Source organism: Oreochromis aureus, linkage group 12 (genome assembly GCF_013358895.1).
Source record: "Oreochromis aureus strain Israel breed Guangdong linkage group 12, ZZ_aureus, whole genome shotgun sequence".
In the NCBI taxonomy this organism is placed as follows: domain Eukaryota; kingdom Metazoa; phylum Chordata; class Actinopteri; order Cichliformes; family Cichlidae; genus Oreochromis; species Oreochromis aureus.
The window spans coordinates 28316971-28339083 of record NC_052953.1 but is presented as its reverse complement, the minus strand read 5'-3'; the positions used below and the strand labels follow the sequence as shown (position 1 = coordinate 28339083).

Here is a 22113-nt window from a genome sequence, read left to right as displayed (position 1 = left end):
CCTAATGAAATAATGAAATTGCTCTCTCTTTTTCCTCCGCTCCTCGCTCTTCTGCATGAGCTGACACTTTGCCAGATTCTTTGGTGCAGCAGACTAGCTGAGTCATAAAGGTTTCAGGGCGCCCTGATTTATGGACAGTGATGTGGATGAGGGTGAGGCAGCAGGAAAAAAACACCGGTGTCAGCTCACTGATCACACAGAGACGGGACAGCGGACGACCTGCTGACTTAAAAAGCCTAAAACGCCAGCGTAACTCAATTCGTTAACACCAGCCTTTGGTTTCACAAGTTATTGGAAATCTAAGGAGACTTTATTGGCTTTGTCATGTTGAAAAGCTAAAAGATTAATGCTTGCCCGATACACTGAAAATTTATTGTATCGTGTGTTGTTTTTCATGCATTTTAATTATGGACTGGTGTGTTTTTTTCTCTCTTTTTTTTGCTGAATAAGACCTAAGATGATCCAGACTTGCTGACCGTGCTGGTTTGCTGCAGCCCTCCTCCTCTCAGTCAATTGTGAGCTGATTTATCGTGGTGAACAGAAGCAAGGCCCTCTGGCTGCCATTTCCGTACTTTTCCATTAACCTCCATTAACATTCTAGTGCAACAGTAGCATTTTGCTTTAAGACTCTGAACGAAAGAAGAAGAAGCTCAGGGGCTAATTAGGAAGTAAAAAATTCCATCCTGGCATGTGCAAGTGAGTCGCAGGGCTTGGACGCTGAATATGATTTTCTTTTTATGCATTTTATTTATGCTAAATGTTACTCGATTTGACACACCATTGCAAATGCTTGGAAAAATTAAAATCCAGGAGATAGCTTCTGGTTAAGAAGGCTTCAAGGCTTTATTGGAGTTTAATGCAGCACATGATGGACTTGAAGGCTATTGCACATACAAGGCAGTTACATAAGCATATTTTGGTTAAGGTAAAGCACCAGCAAACATTTCTTCACAAAGCAGAATTCCTACCGCTGACAAATCCTTTCTTTGTAAATGTTTTTTTTTTTTTTTTTTGCAGAATCTTTTGCAGAGTGTACCTGTGCATACATGCTTTCAGGCACTCGTGTCGACCACACAGAGGTGAAGGTCACCAGCACTTTTTTAAGAGATTTTCATTTGGTTTGAATGAGACATCAGAGCAAATAGGAGCACCAGAGGATTTGGAACATCCTTTTAGCTACAGGCTAGCACTTTGTTTTTAAAATGAGTAAAGTTAGACTTTTTTATCTGTTGTTTTCCCATTTTTCTCCTCAGCCTCCTCTTCTTTTCCAGTTTCGTCCTCCTTCTCACCCTCTTCATCGCCCTTTGTTTCTTTCTGATCGGCATCTTCCTCCTCTTGAGGCTGGCCGTCCTCTCCTCCTTCCCCCTCGTCTTCTTTTTCTCCATCCTCTGCCTCAGCCTCTTCGCGATGAAAATGAGGTGAAGAAAGATAAAAGGTCACATTAGTTTCCCACACACAGGGACACGCACAGGGGTATACATAGAAATTTACCACACTAACCTTCTGCATCTGCCTCTTCCTCCTTCTCTTCTTCGTCTCCTTCCTTCTCTGCTGTCTCCTCCTCCTCTTCTTCCCCCCCTTCCTCCTGCTCTGCCTCTTCTTCCTCCTTTTCTTCTTCAGCTTTCTCTTCCTCTTCCACCTGCTCTTCTTCCTCCTCTTCGGGAGGGCTAGCCTCTGCCTGCTGTGCTTGGCTCGCAGATATTGTCTCCTCTGTGGGCAGCGATGTAGTATACAGGCGGGAGCTCAGCAGGTATGGAGCTGCAGAGCTCAGCTGAGAATGCATGGAGATCTGCGTTCTTGCATAGGACGGAGCAGAAAACATGGCTTGGGAGTACCCAGTGACAGAAATCGGTCCTGCCACATTCAAACGATTCTCTTCTCCCTCAAGGAGCTTCCTGATAGGATAAAGCACACATTACAAGAAGATGAGATGCCTAATTGCCAATTTTATTGTGTATTCCACAATTACCCATCCAGTATATAAGACAGTGGGACACTATGTATAAGGCACTTACCTGTATGCAGCAATTTCGATATCCAGTGCCATCTTCACATTCAGAAGGTCCTGGTAATCTTTCAAGTAGCGAGCCATGTCATTTTTGTTTGCCCTCAGCTCTTCTTCCAGTTCACATATTGTATCCTGTACAAAGAGAAATGTTATATGTACATAAGTTAAATATCTGCTCTGTGACTCCTCTGAGTAACAGAAAATAACAAAGGATCACTTCTTCTTCTTTTTTTATCACAAGAAAGAAACAGAGGTCACTGCACTTCCTTTGTTTCTGTGCCTCACCTGCAGTGCAGCAATCTCAGCACTCTGTTTCTCCTCCACTTCCTGTAGTTGGTTTTCCAGAGCTTGGTTCATCTGGCGGCAGGCATCAATCTCCAGCATTTTGGCTTTAAGCAACCGGCGGTACTCTCCAGCTTCATCTTTGGCACTGCGTGCAGTCTCCGTGGTGCGAGTGGCGCCCACTGTCATGACATTCATCTTGTTGCAGAACCATTCTTCGGCCGACTGCAGGTTGCGCTGTGCCAGCTTCTCGTACTGCACTCGGATGTCACGGAGGGCAGCAGACAGGTCCGGTTTGGCAACCTCCATCTCCACTGACACCTCTGCGCTGTACTGGATTTGGGCCTGCAGCTCCGCAATCTCACTCTCACAGAGGCGCTTCAGGAAGGCCAGCTCCTCCAGCAGGGTCTCGACTCGTTTCTCAAGCTCGGCCTGGCCCAGTGTGGCTTCATCTGCTCCCTTCCTGGCATCCATGAGCCTGCCCTCGGCCTCCTCTCTGCCAAGCACTTCCTCCTCATACCGTTTCTGCAGGTTCCTCAGCACATCCTCCATCTGATCCCTATGGTCCTGGGCTGCTTGCTTTTCATGGCGGGCCTCTTCCACAGCTACACGGAGCTGGCGGATCTCATGCTCATACAGGGCCCGAATGTTGGATGGTTCCGTCTGCCTTTGCCTAAGCAGCAGGAGTTCAGTCTCCAGCAACTTGTTCTGCTGCTCAAGTTCATGGACCCTCTCAATGAAGCTTGCGAAGCGGTCATTCAGGTCTTGCAGCTGAGCCTTCTCCTGGGTCCTTACTGCTTTGAACTCAGAGCTGACTTGGGCTGCTTGGTCAAGGCGTAGCTCAGGAGTAGCTGCAAACACAGGAGCAGAAAGAAGGGTGGAGTAGCTGGAAGTAGCTCGGGTGTATGCTGGATAACTTCTGCGTGAAGATGCATAGGAAGGTACTGGGGCAGAGTGGGTGGAGTAGGCAGACCTAGCTACTCCTCCTCCACCAGCCCCATATCCTCCGCTGCGCACAACTCCCCGCTTCTTGTAAGCATAAGAAAAGTAAGGGTCAAAGCCGGCGGAAGCCATGACTAGTGAGACGGGCTGCTCTGTGTCTGTGAATGTTGCCGGGCCGACTGCACAGTGAATCTGCATCACTCTGACTTTTATAGGGCCAGTAATGACTGTGACGTAAGCGTTTTTTTTCTTCTTTGCAGGCATGCTGACAGAAAGAATTGATAATAGTGCCAGCCAGCCGGTCTCAGCCAAGGAAGAGATGGGGTGGGTGAGGATGAGTGTAGGGATGGAGGAGGCGGGGGAGAAGCAACGACAGAGCAACAAGGGACTGCAACAGACAGGGTCAGTGAGGACAAAGATGATATACTGTTACACCTAGAAGCTGCAGTTTTCTTGCAGTTCTTCATCAGAAACCCTAACAAAGACCTCATCTTTCTATCACATATCTGTGCAAACTACAGAATAAAGGGAAAACCATCTTTTAGCCACTGCTTTGCATAATTTTATACAATTTGTCAGCAATGTCTGACAAGGTATCAGTGAAATTTCTATTATGATCCAACTATCACAGCAAACCATTGCTAAGGTAATCAGCTCAGCATCTTGGGGTGCTGAAAAAAGGGTGAAAAAAACCAAACTGGATCTTATCATGATTATAGATAAAAGTTTGCCCTCTAGTGGTTGACTGTTTCCCATGCATGTCACAATGTTGATCATGTTGATTTTCCAGAGCTTCATTTAGACCCTGATCCACGCCGTGGAAAAAACACGAGTCACTCGAATGGTTCTTAGTACGTGAGGAAAGTTTCCATGATGGAAACAGGGCTATAAATATTTAAGACTGGGAGCACTAATCTATAACAAATGTTCTTGTTTACACCTTGTCATCTCCTGATTTAGCCAATATGAACTGTATATTTGGTGAATAAATAAATATATGATAAATTAATTCAATAATATGCAAGATAATACTCATGGGCTGTATGTGGTTGGTGCTACATTCAAAATGAAGCTATATTTTTCATAAAACAACATGTCTCATTTTCAACATTTTATATATTATGCACACGTGCTGCTTATGCTGCAGCACCCACGCTTTCCAGGAAACAGGGTTGCATATTTATCTTGTAAATATGGGGAATTGGATTCTCAAGAACATATGCACGTCCATCCATGGGCAGTCAGCTTTATAGTGCACAGGCCGAACTACAGTCTAAAGACGTACTTGGAAAAAAATATGAGATGGCTATGCACTTTACTACAAACTTTGCGTGTATTTCTGTTAGTTTTGCAGTTTACATACAGTTTTGGAGTGTCACAAATCAAGAAAAAAATCAAGTTAATAAATTTTGCCATTATTAGTGCATAATTGATAAGTCAGTAATGTTTCAGGAGAAACACAACATTTTGTTTGGACATTTTGCTCGTGTAGTGTATGTATGATTGTACACGGTTGTTTGAAGATTTAATAGCTTGGACTTGATGAGAACAAGTAAACATACAAGCAAACATGTATAAGGCTACTGATTTTTCTGCCCAAAGGATTTGTTGCAATAGGCTGTTCCCAAATCCCTCAGTTTTATTTTTACCAAATCTGTGCACTTGCTTACCCATCTAACTGTGGACCATGACACTAGTACACACTACGAATGGACCTCTGCATAAACTTGACATACTACGGGTAGCCTAGCTTCCGATGAAGTTATTTTAACTTTGGTCAAGAGGGGATAAGCATATCTCTGCATATTAAAAGTTCATGCTCGTTTTTAGGAAGCTGGCACAGGTATTGTAACGAGCCACTCATGCATATCGTGCTGTTTAAATGGCCTGCTGCCCCATTGAGGCTTTGAGACCGCAGAGGGGCTTTTTAATGGGCTACTTGCTGAGAAAAAAGTCTATTCAATTAGTATGAAATTACCCATTTCTTCCCATTTTAATTAACCACTAAAATATACGAATGACACTATTATAAAGATATAATGTTATTTCGCGGAGCATCGTCATTTGGAAAACAAAGATATAACCAATAACAAGTGTACATCCCTCTGACCGACCTGATTTTGCCCCAACCTTTAATTTGCAATTTTATATATAGAGGTTCCTGATTGGTCGCCGATGTAGTTTAAAATAACACTATGCAAGAGTACGCATTTGGCAGGTTGGGTTTCTGTTGCACAAATTAGGATAATATACAATATTCTATTTAATTCCAACAATTGGGCTACCTTTGTGTATTCCTTAGATAGCGTGTAGCTTTGTAATAAATGCTCTTTCAGTCGGCGTGCTCTTTTCCTTGTATTGGCCTCAGAATATCCGACACTTCAAATGCCATGTCGCGCTGCCCTTTCGGCAGGCGTACGCCGGTGTAGTAATAAAGCAAACCCAGACGGTGTCGCCCAATATCATACAGTATCGTTGGTCCTAAGATTACGCCCACTGGGTATTGACCAATCAGTGACCACGTTACTGATTGGCGGGCAGCAAATGTCATCCAGTGACGCAAACATTCTCGGGTCTCATCCATGTTTGACAACAACAAAGGATGATGAATAGGTTAAGTTTCTAAATTGCTTCGTGCTTCGTAGCCGCGGAGTTTTCAGGGTTTGTTACGTTGCTCGAGTACCTGAAACTTTACAGGTGCAGTTTAATTGAGAATGAATGGTAAGTCGCTGAGCTCTGGAAGTGACGGTCGCCCGGCGGAGCACAAGCTACAGTTAGCTCACAAACGTCCCTGCTAATTTCGGCTAGCTGGAGAAACTGTGAGCTACGTTTAGCATCTACTCTTCAGAGTTCTGTATATTATTTGCTAGGAGCGAAATATCGTTTACAGAGAGCTAAGTTAACCACATTTGGTTTTGAATGGCGTGTCGGTAATGTAAGCTAGTCAGTCCCAAGTGGTCGTAATCTCCTCTTTAAAGAGCAATTACGTGGCGTGATAGAAACGCCGGCTCGCATTGCTTTTCTGTGTTGTAGGTTGTGTACGCCCAAATCTCTCACATACATTCAAATGAATAGATAACAGTAAATAAAAAAGACACAGAGGACATACTAAATGGCTTTGCAGTGTAATTTTTGTTTTGTCTTGCATTCATCGACGTCTCTTTCCTGTGTATCCAGTTAAAATCTGCGAACCGTGAAGGCAGAAGATCTGCTTTTCAAATATTAAAATGGTAAGATCTTGAATCACAGCGTCAGCTACATCCTCATTGTAACTACGCACACTCCCTTGCCTAAGACAGATTACTGCATGGTAAAGCGTTTTCTCTCTGCCCTTTTACACAGATTCGCATAGCAGCACTAAATGCTGCTTCGACAGCTGCAGACGAGTCTCAAGACCCCCTGAGAAACAGCAAGAGTCAGACAAAAGAGGCTCAAGTAGGCTACATACTATATGCTGATGAATAAGCAATATTAGTTCTATCTGCTGATGCAGTCATTCATCTCTGTACATCCCATTAAGTCAGTTGTATTCCCCCGTTTGTTTCTGTCTATAGGAAGCAGAGGCATTCGCTTTATATCACAAAGCTTTGGATCTGCAGAAACATGATAAATTTGAGGAGTCCGCCAAGGCCTACCATGAGCTTCTCAAAACTCCACTGCTCAAAGAGGTAAACACACCAACAAAAACCTTTAATATGGTTGCACAGAACATCCTGTTCATCCATCCATTCTCTTACACTTTTCAGGGTTGTGGGGGTGGGTGGGCTATCCCAGCTGTCCCAGGGCGAGAGTCAGGGTAAACCCTGAACAGGTCAGCAGTCTATCGCAGGGCTAACACATAGAGACAGACCCTGGCAGGAAGCCAGAGTACCGGGAGATAACCCACGAAAACACGGGGAAACATGCGAACGCAACACGGCTTTGCCCCAATCAGATGGTGGATTCGTAATTAGGACCTTCTAGCTGTGAGGCAACAGTGCTTACCACTAAAGCTGCTGTTCTAACATTAGCGCGTTACCTATGGAGGTAATTTATTGTTTTCTATAAATCCACCATCCAGTCAACAGTGCGCCGGTATTCTCATCACTGACAGCCATCTCACCCGAGATCCTTGTCTGCTCCCATTCTGTCAGTCTCCATGACTGATTGAGTGTGGTGAAACCGGCATCAGTGGATGAGTGCACGCACAGAGGTCCATCGCTTGGTCAAGGATGACCACGGGAGACATAAAGAATGAAGCAGACGCTGCCTCACTTGCTCCGAGGGCTCTCTACGCTGTGATGTTTCCTCTCTTTAAAGAGCTGGAGAAAATCAGTTTATCAGCAGCGCAGACCTTGAGAACAGCTTTTATAAAGGCAGAGAAGGAGACCCTGAACCTTACCCAGGATGGTGTTATCAAAATATTGGAAAAGAAAAACTTAAAAATTAACTATTAAGAGGCTCTGCTTCGCATGGCTGCAGATGATATGGAGGAGTTGATAATTGACAGGAAAGTGCCAAAATTCCAGGAGCTGAACGAAAGGGCTCAAGCTCTGAAACTCATCCTAATACCCGATGAGCTCATCCCGCATCCCATGTTTGTAAATTGCAATGAGACCAATGCAGTGCATTTAAAATTCAAACTGAAACACCACACGTAGCCAGCTTGGAGGCTCGTTTGATCACGAGGACTAAAGTGATGATCTGTGATATTTAAAGTTTCACACATTGTTGCAGATTTTCTTCCATTTGTGTTTCTCAGGACATACATTTTCATACTTTGTGTCATTATGAAAATATCATGTTAACCATTTTCTGTATAAAATTCAGTTTCACTACTTGAAACTTAAAACTGGCCATGTTGATTTGGTCATGTTGACATTATTTACCTTGCTTGATCTTATCAAGACCACACAGGGTTTGGTGTTGAATCTGATGTATCCTTTTAATATTTCAGGCCATGCCCTCTGATGATCAGAGAGTGGGCCTCAAGCACCCCGGACTGATGCTGAAATATTCAACTTTTAAAAATCTGGCTAGTATGGCTGCATTACGGGATGACCTGGAGACCGCTATGGAGTTTTACTTAGAGGTAATGTGCCACTTTAACTTGAATAAGTTCAATGAACGAATGAATAACGCTGGCAGGTGTTCATACTATATATTCTGCTCTGCTCTGTTCTCAGGCCGTTATGTTGGATTCCACTGATGTGAACATGTGGTACAAAATTGGTCAGGTGGCTGTGCGACTGGTGCGCATTCCTCTGGCTCGTCATGCATTCGAGGAAGGATTGCACTGTAACCCTGACCACTGGCCCTGCCTGGACAACCTCATAACTATACTCTACACACTCAGTGACTACAGCTGTATGTAACATGTCATCATAAGCTTTTCATGGTCAGGTTAAGAGCTCATGTATGGGGAAAAAAAAAGTAACTATCATCTCTCTATGTATTTCCAGGCTGTTTGTACTTCATTTCCAAAGCCCTAGAGAAGGACCATTGTTACACCAAAGGTCTGGTGTTGAAGGAAAAAATATTTGAGGAACAGCCTTGTCTGAAGAGGGATACGATGCAGATGTTCATGAAATGGTAAAGGCAACTTTCTTTTAAGTTCTTAAACTGTTTATTAGTTGCACCATACTTTTCCATGACTGACAAACTTGTCTCTGTCTTATTTTTTTGTACTTTTCTCAGTGATATTTCTATTCACTATGTGGAAGTGGAAGAAGAGGAACGCAAATCCATTATGGAAGAGGCGCTGGAGATAAGGAGGCGCAGGCAGGCTCTCTCTCTTTCTGAGCCAAAACCTGACCTTGTCCTCATTCAGCCCATCCACAGCTTCTCGTGAGTGCTCTGCTGTTGTTGCTGTCTGCGTCATTTCATTACACAGTCAGCATTTAATCATAGATTATTTGTTTTAATGAGGACAGATTATTGTTAATTATTACCATGCTTTGCTTTACATGAGCAGAAAATGCTGAATCACCGGACCAAAATTTTTTTGCTATGCTTGGTTGACATCTAAGTAAGCACCACAACCATATCTTCTGTATTTATTGCAGATGGAAACATCTGGGTGAAAGTCTCCTTGCAATGTACAGACATCAGACCACGTGTGAGCCACCACGCCCAAGTCTTGGCCGCAGAATTGACTTGTCAGAGTACCGTGACCCAAACGTCCTCCAGAACATCCCCCAGCCAAGCAGCCCTGTCAGTATGGGCCAGACCACAGTGCTAAGCAGCAGCCCCAGTTCATCCCTGCCTCCAGTGGTCTTCACTGAGCCAGCAGTGATGGCTCAATCTGGTACTCAACCTCAAATTGCCACCAGTCAGTCCACTGTAGAGGTCAACACCTTTGTTCCACCTGTTGGTCAGTGCTGTTTGTCTTGCCTCCCACTGTGATTATTTGTATCAATTAAAAGTATTATTGTTGTTGTTATTGTAGCCATTTAAATGTTCTCAAAATCTTCACAGCTACAGCAATGGAAGTGTCGCTCACAGATAAGGTGAAGAAAGCGCCGAAACGGAAACGCGTGGTAGAAGATAGCGGGGAAACAGCAAAGCGGCGCTCTGCACGTGTTCGAAACACTAAATGCAAGAAGGAGGAGAAGATTGATTTTCAGGAACTGCTTTTTAAATACCTACCTTCTAGGTAGCTGTTTTATACTGAACCTTATGTAGAATGCATAAATCTTACAGCTCAATTATAGTTTTGTTGATGTAAAAGTATTTTGCTGGTTTCTCTTAGGCTAAAGAAATTTGATCCTGATAATGACGATGAGAGCCTTAGTAATCTCGAGACACAGTGTGATGGCAAGGATGACATACAGCCTCTGCATGGGAGTTGCTTGCCTGTGGACTCAGTTGAATACATGAAGTCTGGTATGTAGTGCATCCTAAATGTGTATTCACAATATCATGTCTCGTTTTGGTGTTTCCGTCATATTAACACACTGTCCACGCCTTCCTCCAGAACAACAAGATGTCCACAACTTTCTTCTTGATAATATGGCCAATGGTGGTATACTGGACCTGATGATGCGCTATCTGAAAGCAGTGGGTCAGAAGTTCATGGAGGAGTGGCCTCGGGGCTTGACTGCTGTGGTCCTGGAGGTCTATCAGACCTGGAGGAAGCACAGCAACGGTCTTCCTAATCCTCTCCTTCGGGACTGCAGCAACCAGCACATCCGGGTAAATGAAAGTTGGTTAATTTCATGGTTGCTTGAATGTCTTTTATCATACTGGGATGTTTATAGCTTAACATTAATTTACTTTAAGCCCTTTAAGGCTTTTCTCTAAGGATCTAGTTTTGTTTTGCTTTTTTTTTTTTTTTTTGTGTGTGTAAACGTATGCAGGGGATGTTGACGATGAGCTTGGCTTGTATGGAACTGCAGTTGGAGCAATGGTTACACAGCAAAGGGAAGGCTGGTAAGTCTGAGTGAGCTTCATAATTTTTCTCATATCCTAGTAGATTTTGAAAAGATCAGTTTGGACAAACCACTACTGAGCAAAGCATTCAAGAGAATGTGAGAAATGTGTTGCCATTTATCTAGCATTTAAAATTTGGCTAAATGATCTAAAAGGTGTTGGAGTCACTGTTGGAGTTGAACATATTTGTTTTACATTGGAACTTCATTGTTTATTTTTGGCTTGCATTCATATTTTAATTCCTTATCCAGTTACTCCTAGAAGAAGCAGCAGTGGCTCCGGAAACAATACCACTGACTCAGAATTTCCTGGGCAGCACTTCCAGGGTGATTTATTACTTCTTGCTCTCGGTGCATCCCAAAGAGATCTGTTTGAGGATGACTGGCTGGATGTCATGGTGCGAGTATACTGGCTAAAGGCACGATTCCTGGCCCTGCAGGTAAAGTTTATGTCTATTTATATTTTACTTGATTATTATTGAGTCATTTTTTTTTGCTCAGTCACAGTGTATTTCTTGTTTTGACAGGGGGACATGGAATTGGCTCTGGAGAGCTATGATGTCTGTGTAGGCCTTTTGCAGAGCAAATCAAAGAGCCCAGATGGGAAACAGTACACAATCAACCTGCCTAACCTTCGTGTAGATGCAGCAATCTCTGTAGAGGAGGTTTGTGTGCTGGCCAGTATATATATTTTCGCTTTTATCAATATAATCCCCATTTCTCTCTTATGGGGTTTATCAGAATCAAAATACTTAATTATGAAATATATAAATGTATGTATATATGGCGTATGTAAAAGAGAGAGGTACATTTTTAAGCTTATTTTGTAGATGTTTTGACTGTGTTTTTGGGGGGGGGGTTCTCTATTCCCACATGCAGATTGACAAAAGGCTAAAGAGTCTGGAGCGCTGTCAATCTTTGGAAGAGATCCAGCGCCTCTTTGAGTCATCAGACTTCGACTCGGTGGTGCGTCTGCTGCAGCCCACCCTTAATTATGGGAGCAGGAGCAAATCTCTGGAGTTTGTCAGCTCAACACCTGAGCGTCCCACCCAGTTGACGTTACTGCAGGTTAGACAAACTACAGCGATATCCGTGGAATCGCTAACCGATTTGAAATGCGTAATTATTTCTAACCCTGTGTCCTAGAACTCACTATTGAAGCTGCAGGACTACCAGCAGTGTTTGGAGTGCAGCGAGCTGGCCTTGAATGAAGCCCTCCAGCAGCTCAACTCTGCTCCAAGCAGCTCTCCACCTAGCAAGGAGGAGTGGGTTAGCACCATTGTGAAGCTGCTAGACGGCATCGAGGTCTGCTTCAATAAAGAGGCGGAGCTTCTGAGCAATGTCCCCCACTTCTCTAGTATGGCTCGACTGGCAAACAACCTAATCCAGGTTCAAAGAGAGTTTCTGTTCGCCTTAAGTAATGCTTTAATTCACGCAACAGTAAGATACGGATACACTTAATTTTTAGATTGCTAATTTATTGTGTTGTCGGTTTGCGTTTCAGCTGATTGATCTTAGCATGACCATTTCTGATGATCCCAAGGAGCCCTTTTTCTTCTCAGTCCTGCCTTGGATTATCCTGTATCGCATTATCAAGCACGAAGAGGCTGCCTTTGACTGTATGCTTCGACAGCATATGTCTGTAGGGGATGATGAAGGTTTGTTGACTTCTTGCTTTCATGCTGTTTAGTTTTCCTTCAGTGTACTGTATATGCCATGTCAGTTGTTACACTGAGTGACACTGTCAAGTCTTCATTTTTAGATGACTCAGACACCCCCATGCTGCCCTCCTCCCTGATGCTTCTGAACACAGCCCACGAGTATCTTGGCCGCCGGTCCTTGTGCTGCAGCTCAGACGGCGCCCTTCTCAAATTTTTTGTAAGTTTGTTAACTGCTCTCTGCAAATGCTACATCCACACCAAAAAAAACAAAGTAATGTACAGCCTACGTGTCGATTTTTAAAAAGATATGAAAATGTTTTTAAATATTTGTTTTTGTTGGTTTAGGTGCGAGTTTTGGAAAAAGAGTTTGCAGCCTCTACTAGCAGTGACTCTCACCCCTACAAGGAGGAGTTGGAAATGGCCCTGGAACAGTGCTTTTTCTGTTTATATGCCTACCCCAGTAAGAAGAGCAAGGCCCGCTACCTTGAAGATCATTCATCTCCACAGGTTATACAGATACTTAAAACACTCTGCTTGATTTAATGTGTTATAGTTTGTTGTTTGATCTACAAGCGGCTCTGCCAAGCAGAAGTTAATTAATTTAATGACATAGTCCAAAAGTCAATATCTGAAGAACAGGCAGAATTGCTGAGGGGTAACTTAAGGTCGGACTATTTTGTGTGATTTCCCAGCGGTATTGACAAACCTGCATAAATAGTGAGTTGTTTAGCTGAGGGCTGATGACTCAGACAGGCCCTCACGACACACAGAAAAAGTCTGCTATATCCATTAATGTTGTTTTGCTGGTGAGGAATACACTTCTGATGTCACTGAAATAAATTGCGCCAGTGAAAAAGCGTTAATTGCACTGATTCAGTGTGTGAGAAAAATGCAAACACATTTAGATTAACGACTTACCGACAGAATTGTGGTTTGTGGGCTTTTAGACTTTTACCGTAATTTAGTGAAATTGTCTTTGAGTAACTCACGAGATAATGAAATATTTAGTATATAACAGCGTGCCTCCTTTATTGCTTTGTCACTATAGGAGATGCTTGACAGAGTTCTTTGTAAATAGTTACATTTGATTTAAAATTAAGAGTCAAAGGGAGTGAAAAAGGTAAACTTGTGTTATATTATAACTCACAGCAGCAGGAGGTTTGTGTGTAAAGTACCCAATCTCTTGTATTTTTGTAGTACTTGCGTTTAGCCACCAGGTGGGGGTCATTCCCACAGTTGTATGTCAGTGCTTTTCAGTGGCTGGAGTCCTAACTGTACAGTGTAACTAATAAAAGAGTAGTCTTCTTGGGACCTTTTAGCAGTAATTTGCTGTAGCCATGTATGTTACACAGGTATTAATTTCCCGTAATATTACTCTGCTTTAAGGTTGAGCTTCTGTGGAGCGATGCCCTCTTCATGTTTCGGTATTTCAAACCAAAGTCGCTGCCTGAGTTTGACAGCTATAAGACGAGCACAGTGTCTGCAGAATTGGCCAATTTGCTGAGGAGGTTTGCAAGCATCGCCCCCCCAAGTGACACTCCCGTCCTCACAATGGATGAAGTGGCAGCCTACATTGAGGACATGACAGAAAAGGTCAGTTTGCGGGGCCACTGTGAAAAAGTGAGAAGCAGCAGTGACTCGGACGTTATAAACAGGGTCTTTCTTGCTGTAATATATTTTTTAAAAGCCTTGATGTCAGTAACAATCTCGTTTAATTAAGATATTTTTGTTTCTCTCTTTAAGGCTCCGTGCCTTCCAGAGGGCAGTGCTCCTGCACCTCCGATCATCAATGAGATCTACTACCTTGTGGCGGACTATCATTTTAAGAACAAGGAGCAATCCAAAGCCATCAAGTTCTATATGCATGACATATGCGTTTGTCCTAACAGGTAGCTCATTGCACACAGTAATCCCTTTTTTGTTCTTAGTGTTTTAAAGTTAAGGTTTACTTTAATTTTTGTTTGAAAAAGCACAAAAGTGGATGTGCAGAGGAATTGTTTGTATCTGTTTGTTTTTATAAAATATAACATAGTGTACTTTTAAGTGCAGTGAGAATACTGAAGTGTTTTTCCTTGTGTTGCTTTAGGTTTGACTCTTGGGCAGGTATGGCTTTAGCGAGGGCCAGCCGTATCCAAGACAAGCTCAACTCCAACGAGCTGAAAAGCGATGTTCCCATATGGAAGCACTCCCAGGCAGTGCTTAACTGCTTTAAGAGGGCCCTGGAGATCGACAGCTCCAATCTGTCATTGTGGATAGAGTACGGTACCATGTCATATGCGCTGCATTCGTTTGCTTCGCGGCAGCTCAAACAGTGGCGCAGTGAGCTTCCCCCCGAGGTGGTTAAACAGGTGAGGCGCTCTGACATGTAACTCACCTGTGTTTCCTGTCATTTTTGTTTTAAACGTTCACCTTTTTTTTTCTTTTTTTTTTTTTTTTTTTAGACATAAACTCACCGATCGCATTGGGCCACTTCTTGCTTGTTCCATACTGGCAGTCTTTATAGAGTCAATTAATCTAGCCCCTTGAGCTACAATATTCATGATGTTGCCATCGTGTGTGTGTGTGTATGTGTGTCTGTGATGTTTCAGATGGAAGAAAGGAGAGACTCCATGTTGGAGACGGCCTTTCAGTGTTTTCAGGGCGCCTCCCGTTGTGAGGGTGACAGTGACGAAGAAGAGTGGCTGATTCACTACATGCTGGGGAAGATAGCAGAGAAACGTAGACAGCCTCCGGCGGGATATCTGCAGCTTTATAAAAAGGTGAAGTGGTTTGGTGACAAAGAGCTAGACCAGTGGTTCTCCCATTTTCAAAAAAATGTTAAAATACAAATCGCTAACGTTCAATACGATCCATCAACGTTCCATCAGAAAATCTTACCATCATATTTTCCCCTGGTTTTGCCCCACCAGGGTCGCTTACCCCACAGTTTGAGTATCACAGGGCTAGACACATTGTTTAAATGATCCTACGTAGGCTGTGTGTTAGGAACTCTTTAAATAATTGGTGTTTAATAATAAACATTGGTATTGAGGTGTGGCTTGGCTGGAACTTGTTGTCTACACAACATTAAATGTATTCCTTTCAGTTTCATTAGATATTAGTTAAGTAATAAAATAAAAACCATAAGGACTGTTCCAGTCATTGTAATAAACCTTTGATTACCGATGTATTCTTCTTTTTTTTCTCTTCTCTCTGGTGTTGTTTCATAATCCACCTACAGAAGCAAAGATCGCTGCCCTTCCGCTCCCGCAAGATGTTTCCTTCTTTTCTTTTTCTTGTCTCTTTCTCCCCTTTGGCAGAACACTAAATGGAGTTAGTCATAACTGTGTTGTTCTGATTAGATTGTTGGAAGCACATGAACTGTATGAACCGTGATTTCAGCAGGCATTTTTTAACGCGTTTAGGAGTTAATTTAATTTGGCAGATGATTGTCAGGTTGGTGACTCTCACCTTTTCTGTGTTTATAGGCAGCAAACTACCTGCACGAAGAAGCTGCCAGGTATCCCCGTAAAATCCATTACCATAATCCTCCTGACCTGGCCATGGAAGCCCTGGAGGTATGCTATCTGTGACATGTGGCTCCCAATATTTTCTAGTTGTGTTACATCAGTGCAGTGTTATGTAAGATTACTGCCTGGAAACATTCACGTTTTAAAGACATTCTTTGCATATATTAAACTTCTTCTAGCTGCATTTCCGTTTGAGTGCCACCATCCTGAAACTACTGGAGGCTGATGAGCCAGATCTGGAACACGAGCTCTTGTTTAACTTACTGGTTGAAGCAGCTACAGGACCATTTGCGAGGGGAGAAGAGAAAAGTATGCCAAGCATGCCAAGGGCCCATGAGAAGTAAGTTATAAAAAATACAACACAAGAAGTATGATATAAAAGTCAAATTTAAAAAAATCATGCAGAAGAACTTATTCTTGTTTTTGATTCATTTCAGGGAGAAACCGCCCTCTATGATGGATGAAGACTTTAACTGTCCCTCAGTCTGTATAGGGAATGTCCTTAGCTCATCCATTCCATCAGTTGCCACCCCAGGTCTGACATCACCTCCTTATGTGGCCACGCCGTTTGACCACGATTACGCCAAACGCAAAACACTCCGAAGGCAACAGTGGCAGCAGCAGCGGCATGAGGAGCGGCAGGCTGATGGTACAGTCCCAGTCCTAGACACTGTCTCAGGGGTTGGGCTCTTTGGAGCTCTTTCTGCGCTGGGACAGGACGCCCACTGGGGAGTGTTCCGATTGCTAATCACCATGCTTAATGGCTTTGGTTTCAGTTACAATGATTCCCGTGCACTGGGTGATTGGGATGTGGTGAAATGGGCAATATGGCTACTGATTATTTGACTAATTTGCAACAGCAGTGTGGAAAGAAACTGATTTCAAGGTTGAGTATGACAGAGCATTAAGGCCTGTGGGTTTATATATCTGTGTGTGTGTGTGTGTGTGTGTGTGTGTGTGTGTGTGTGTGTGTGTGTGTGTGTGTGTGTGTGTGTGTGTGTGTGTGTGTGTGTGTGTGTGTGTGTGTGTGTGTGTGTGTGTGTGTGTGTGTGTGTGTGTGTGTGTGTGTGTGTGTGTAGGTATATTGGTGGCATATCCTTCACTTGTAGCTCTTTATTGCTGGCCCCATGTTCTTTCCTAACCATCACTTTGCCCCTCCTAATATGTAATAGTTGTTGTTGTTGTTGTTGTTGTTGTGTTGCAACTTCCTCAGTCTTGTAACATCCAGCATTTGTTCTGTTGCTGATATTGGGGGTTGCATATATGAGCTGCTGTTTATCACACCAGGAAAAGCTGAAAATTCTCAGTGATCTTGATTTTTATTAAGACTTGTGGCTAGTACTTTTCCAAAGTCTGCTCCTAAGCATAACCAGTTAGTTTACTTTTAATTAACTGGTAGATTCTTGAATTTAAGGCCCTTTAAATATTTATGCATGCCTTACACAGCTCAGAGGTGAAAGGTTAGATTTGTCCAGTTGGATGATGTATTTGAGGTTTAGCTTTCTGTAATTTAGTGCATTTAGTATTAAAAAAATAAATGGAAGTCTTCTCAAGTTCAGTATTTACACACAAGGTTTCATTTTAGTTTGGTCTGCAGGTAGCAAAACTTGATGGTGTTTGGATTTTATTATGCAGATAAAAATCTAGTTTCACATGTTCAGAACGTTCGATGTGCTCGACATGTCAGCTCTGATAAACAGAATTGTTTTTGTGAAATGTGATTTTTCTCATGAAGCTGGAAATGAAAGTAGAAAATTTGAATTCTTAAAAAGAATAAATTTGATAGTTCTGTGTAGTAATGTGCTAATAGCACAATATTGCTTTCAGCAATGTAAATATACTACCACGTGTACAGTTAACATTATAAGAGACCTTACTGACTCATGCAAACTAACCATCTGTTATGTTAGCTCTTGCGATGTGTATTGTAAGCCTAACTGCCTTTCTTTTAAATTAAGGGAAGACACTCTAAGTATGCAAGATGGGCTGTTTTTTGGTTGGTTTTTTTTTATTCCAGTGGTTGTTGCATACTTACACAATGACTGTGCTGCAGAGCTGATTTTAATTTCCTGAACTCTAAAGGCCGAGTGCTGTTTGGACCAAAGAGCCTTGGACATTGTTTCCATGTGACAAGAACTGTGACATCTGTCCACCCACCCCATGTATCATATTGAGCTTGAATGTGCAAATAACGCAGCCATATTGCCCATGTTGCCAGTTTTGTCACCCTTTCCAGATTCCTTCCTACCTACCTACCTACCTACCTGCCTGCTACCTCTTTGCCTGCTTGCTTTTACCACCTGCTTTGCCATTTATATGCATGTAGTTCTAATGGGGTGAATGCCTTCACAACTGGACAAAGTCCGTCCTTTTATCACAATCCACTAAATTGTCTGGTGTATCATATGGTCACATTTTTATGTGGGCTCAGTGTGGGGGGTAATTTTGCAGAAAGTCAAACTTCTGGGAGAGATTTCAAAACCTTGCGTGAGTCATGTTTGCTATTTACCACTAATTGGATCTAATTTCTAATTATGGCCAATTAGTGTGAAAATGTCAAGTCAGAAAGAATGTGGCTGCCCTATTATTGGCACTCAAAACTGAGACTGAAGCCAGAAAATGCCCCACTATGCACATTGCTGCTTGCAGGTGTCCAATTTCTCTGTCTTGAGTCCTGCTTAAAGTGCATCAGCGTGGTAAAACCGCAGGACCAGATTCAGACATGCATTTATGAAATCGTTATGTTCATTATCGACTCTTCGACACTTATCGAAGAATACTTCCTGAACTACTCCCATGATTTTATTTAATTTTTTAGATTCTAATAGTAAAATGGGAGAAAAGTTGTTCTTGGTTTGATTCATATTGCAGATTCTGGACTTAATTTCTAACCTGCAGATTTTCTTATAGAAAGAAATGTGTGTCTGAATCAGGTTCTACACTTTCAAGGGGAGTGGCATTAAATTTGCATTCAGTTGTCTAGAAGCATAAATGACTGATTTTTCTCTTTCTTTTTTTTAATAATCTTTTCTATAAATTAAGAGGTGCAATATTTGCTTGATTATATTTTAAAACCAGCTCCCCGTATCTTCAACAGCCTCACCAGAGTTTGACCATGATTACTGCCTGCCCAGGTCTTCAATATGGCTGGCTTCCCTGAATGGTACTGCTCTTCAAACCCACCAAACCTTTTAAGAGGCTATATTTTGAATCTAGAGTGAAGTGCTTTCTTGTAGGAAGCGCTGAATGCACAGCTGTCAGTTTACACAAATTTTACAGTACCATAGTAACTTGGCTGTTGACTCATGACTGAATCTTTTGAAAAGCCCTTTGTGTGCATTATTCTCTGAAATAGCTAAAGCTTGTTGCCCTCTTGATTCTTATTTACAGTTCTCAGCCCAGGATGATTTTTCCTGAGCCTGCAGAATGTAATTAGGAAGAATTGTAGCATTTAAAAACAAAAAAAACCTGTTTTACTTACAAAAACAGACCATCTCTCTTTGTGCGATGCACTAATAAGAATTTCTGGCTCATGAGTTGTTTTTTTTCCTAAATATGTACAATACCCCCCCTCCTCCCCCACATTACAACAGGAAATGTTTGTCACATTACCACCAATTCCAAAAAGGCATCCACAGCATGCTGTTACATATAACGAATTATTATGAAAGTTTACACTGTACAGTATTTTCACTTGATCTTTATGAAAGATCACTTCACCAGAATTACCTTTTTGTACACAAAAACTCACAAATATGTATAATTCTCCATTTTTATCCCAAATACTGTAGTTATCTGTCTGCGGCCATGCAACTGGCAGCATAACCCTTGTTTTCTTTCTTTCTTTTTTTTTCTTTCCTCCCCTCTCTTTGTTTGTTTCGCCAGAACGCAGTCAGGACAGTGAGGTTGTCTTGCTTTCTGACTCCAACTCCACTCAGGATGCCTTCACAGACCCTGCTAGCTCACAAGACAGCAGCCACAAAATCGCCTCTGGGAAAGCGAGCTCATCTTCATCAGAGAGTACAACCCCGGTAAAGGATGGCCAGGCAGCATCTGAGGACACAGGTAATCAGAGATTAAATGAGCCTTTTATGGCTTCAGGCACATGTTGGCACGTAAAGTAGCATTTTGAAGATTTTTATTCAATTAAATGTTCGTGTAGTTAAGGTTCCCAAATGAGGGATCAAAAACACAAACTTAGTGTTTGACATGAAAGAAATTTTATTTGAAAGTTATTGTTTTCTACTGCCATTGTTTAAATAGATCCTAACATCACTTAAAAATGACATCTTCCCTTCTCTCAGTTAGAGCCAACAGCCTGTGGGCTGATTTCAGTGAGAAAGAGTTGAATTTGCTATAAAATTCAGCCAGAATCCAAAGGATGCAACACTTATACCCCTGAACATTGTAGAGTTCCCAAAATGCTCTGCTCTTCCACCTCACTCATTTCACCTCAGATAAAGCAGGAAGTGAAGGGGTGGGACTTTTTAGGTCAAAGCCTATTGGTTATATGCTTTTGACATTGCAAGTGGGGGAAATTCTTTCTGGCTTGTGAAGGTTTTAGATTATGTAGGTGTTTCTGGGTAGTAAGAATTTTGATATTTTCCCCTTCAAGTTCATAAACATGTCAGAAACTACAACATGGATACTTAGCTGCTGCATTTGTTGAATTTCCATAATCTCAGCTGAGAGGTAAACAAATGCTGACAAACTGCAGGACTGTGAATGTCTTTAAACAATGAAAGCTTGTTGTTTTGAGACTCATAATAAAGAAAAATGCAAATTATTGTCCAGTTTATTTATTAAAACAGTCAAAGTTTAGCTTCCTGCCCAAAGAATTGTGTAACCCAAGCATTAAAACCACATTTATTTCTATCAACATTAACTTAACCAAATGCCCCAGAACTGAAATCTTTGAGACTTTTGTGCTGAATTCAGGTTCTAAAGTTTTTTATTTTGTGCTGTTTCTTAGCCTCACGTGGTGAGCACACTGGCATCCAGACAGAAGAGAAAGTTATCCAGGAAGAAGTCGAAGGAGTGGTGGTGGTGGTGTCTGAGGGTTCAGCTCCCAAAGTCTCTTCGGACCCCTGTTCTAACCTGATGCCTGTGCCAGTCACCCCTCCAAAGCCAGCATCTTCTCAGCAGGCCACTCCCCAGACCCCGGCCAGTGAGGGTAAGAAGAAGCCCGAGCCCCCCGCTGAGGTGATAGAAGTGCCCAAAGCCCTGCCTCCAGATCGTCCTGATCAGAAACGAATGCTGGTGGAGATGTGTGTCCGGGCTCTGTTTCTCTGTCTGGGGCGCTTCCCTCAGCACTACAAGAGTCTCTACCGCCTGGCCTTCTTCTATGCAAACAGCAAGACCCATCAGGTCAGTCCAGCCCTGTTAACTGATGGCCAAGCCACAAGCCTGTTCTTGCATTGATGGTGTGTTCAGTGTATTCAGTTCCATAAGTATTTGTAGAGTGGGTTTTGCTTTTTTAACTATGCACCAAAATACAGGTCCCACTGGCAGCCACACATTCCCTCTCTATATCACTTTCTCCAACAGTTTTGACAGATATTGTCATGTGATTTCAATCGTGAGCCCTTCCGTTCCTTCTCCTTGGGAGATATTCTTTTCTTCTGCTCATTCTGTTCCTACAATCTAGTCTCATCTGTCAAAATAATATTATTCCAGTCTAATCTGGCTGTTAATTTTTTGATCTTTAACAGTGATTTACAACTTGAGGTTAACCTTGTGATATTTACATTCATAAAAGCATCCTTTTGACTGTTCAGTATTATTCTACTACCTTTTCAACAATGTGCCTGACTTGGTCTTGCAACAGCCGTCTTCTCCAAGAAGAGAATTCTGCCTTAGTTGTCATTATATCTTTGATGGTCTTCCAGGCTCTACTAAGCCTTCCATATCACTGATAGGGTTGTTTTGTTTTTTTCATTTGGATGGCTGCCTTCACCTGAATAGACACCATGTTTTAACATGTTCTCGTGAAAATCAGTGAATGCAACTTCAGCGGTTTAAGCCAACACCATGAAATGCCAATAAAACATACCACGTTTGAAAGTGAAGCTGCTTTGTCCAGTAAGGCTGTGGGAAAACATGGGACTCATGAAAAAATGTCACAGACAAAACAGCTGTAATTAAAGTTGACGCTAAAATGAAATTTAAAAAAATGATGTTACTCTCCATTTACTTATGTATTTAGCCGTATTTCTATAGTAATTATACCAGAGCTGTGATTTCCATTTCTTTGGTTTTCTTGTGGGACTGTGAGCTCTGCAGTGATACATGAGCTGCTGAAA

At 42.3% G+C, this 22113-nt stretch overlaps 2 protein-coding genes across 9 annotated transcripts in view; one reads left to right on the top strand and one right to left on the bottom strand.

The window, feature by feature from the left end:
- Positions 1–840: 840 nt before the first annotated feature.
- On the bottom strand, positions 841–7499 carry neflb (neurofilament, light polypeptide b). Of its 2 annotated transcripts, none has more exons than XM_039620710.1 (5): positions 7335–7499; positions 2294–3620; positions 2016–2140; positions 1501–1895; positions 841–1400 (listed from the first exon to the last, which is right to left on the bottom strand). In XM_039620710.1, the coding sequence occupies exons 1-5, from the start codon at positions 7370–7372 to the stop codon at positions 1213–1215; spliced, it is 2073 nt and encodes a 690-aa protein (XP_039476644.1). In that variant the 5' UTR covers positions 7373–7499; the 3' UTR covers positions 841–1212. The 2 variants fall into 2 exon arrangements, with proteins under 2 accessions (XP_039476644.1, XP_039476645.1); XM_039620711.1 differs by lacking the exon at positions 7335–7499 and adding an exon at positions 5518–5616.
- Positions 5781–22113, top strand: part of cabin1 (calcineurin binding protein 1) — a 37818-nt gene continuing 21485 nt past the window's right edge. For 2 of the 7 annotated variants that reach the window (XM_031731271.2, XM_031731270.2), the window contains exons 1-30: positions 5800–5953; positions 6410–6462; positions 6575–6667; positions 6787–6900; positions 8169–8303; positions 8398–8578; positions 8674–8803; positions 8909–9058; positions 9277–9584; positions 9689–9866; positions 9963–10096; positions 10188–10405; positions 10570–10642; positions 10894–11081; positions 11169–11306; positions 11521–11709; positions 11788–12030; positions 12146–12299; positions 12404–12519; positions 12648–12809; positions 13689–13895; positions 14046–14191; positions 14389–14650; positions 14891–15061; positions 15770–15859; positions 15991–16151; positions 16249–16460; positions 18909–18974; positions 19697–19876; positions 20784–21178. In XM_031731271.2, coding sequence (XP_031587131.1) covers positions 6460–6462; positions 6575–6667; positions 6787–6900; positions 8169–8303; positions 8398–8578; positions 8674–8803; positions 8909–9058; positions 9277–9584; positions 9689–9866; positions 9963–10096; positions 10188–10405; positions 10570–10642; positions 10894–11081; positions 11169–11306; positions 11521–11709; positions 11788–12030; positions 12146–12299; positions 12404–12519; positions 12648–12809; positions 13689–13895; positions 14046–14191; positions 14389–14650; positions 14891–15061; positions 15770–15859; positions 15991–16151; positions 16249–16460; positions 18909–18974; positions 19697–19876; positions 20784–21178 — 4797 coding nt within the window. In that variant the 5' untranslated portion in view covers positions 5800–5953; positions 6410–6459. Of the gene's footprint in view, positions 6052–6409; positions 6463–6574; positions 6668–6786; positions 6901–8168; positions 8304–8397; positions 8579–8673; positions 8804–8908; positions 9059–9276; positions 9585–9688; positions 9867–9962; positions 10097–10187; positions 10406–10569; positions 10643–10893; positions 11082–11168; positions 11307–11520; positions 11710–11787; positions 12031–12145; positions 12300–12403; positions 12520–12647; positions 12810–13688; positions 13896–14045; positions 14192–14388; positions 14651–14890; positions 15062–15769; positions 15860–15990; positions 16152–16248; positions 16461–18908; positions 18975–19696; positions 19877–20783; positions 21179–22113 lie in introns of all 7 variants that reach the window. The other 5 variants (XM_039620705.1, XM_039620704.1, XM_039620706.1 and 2 more) reach the window with 5 other exon arrangements.

Bases quoted from the DNA above. Each gene is read 5' to 3' on its own strand.
- neflb (XM_039620710.1), bottom strand. From the start codon at position 7,372: ATGGAGACTGACAGAATGGGAGCAGACAAGGATCTCGG. The intron at 3,621-7,334 runs GTGAGATGGCTG...TGTCTGTTGCAG, and splicing joins GGAGCAGACAAGGATCTCGG to TCCCTTGTTGCTCTGTCGTT. The intron at 1,896-2,015 runs GTAAGTGCCTTA...TTATCCTATCAG, and splicing joins ATCGAAATTGCTGCATACAG to GAAGCTCCTTGAGGGAGAAG.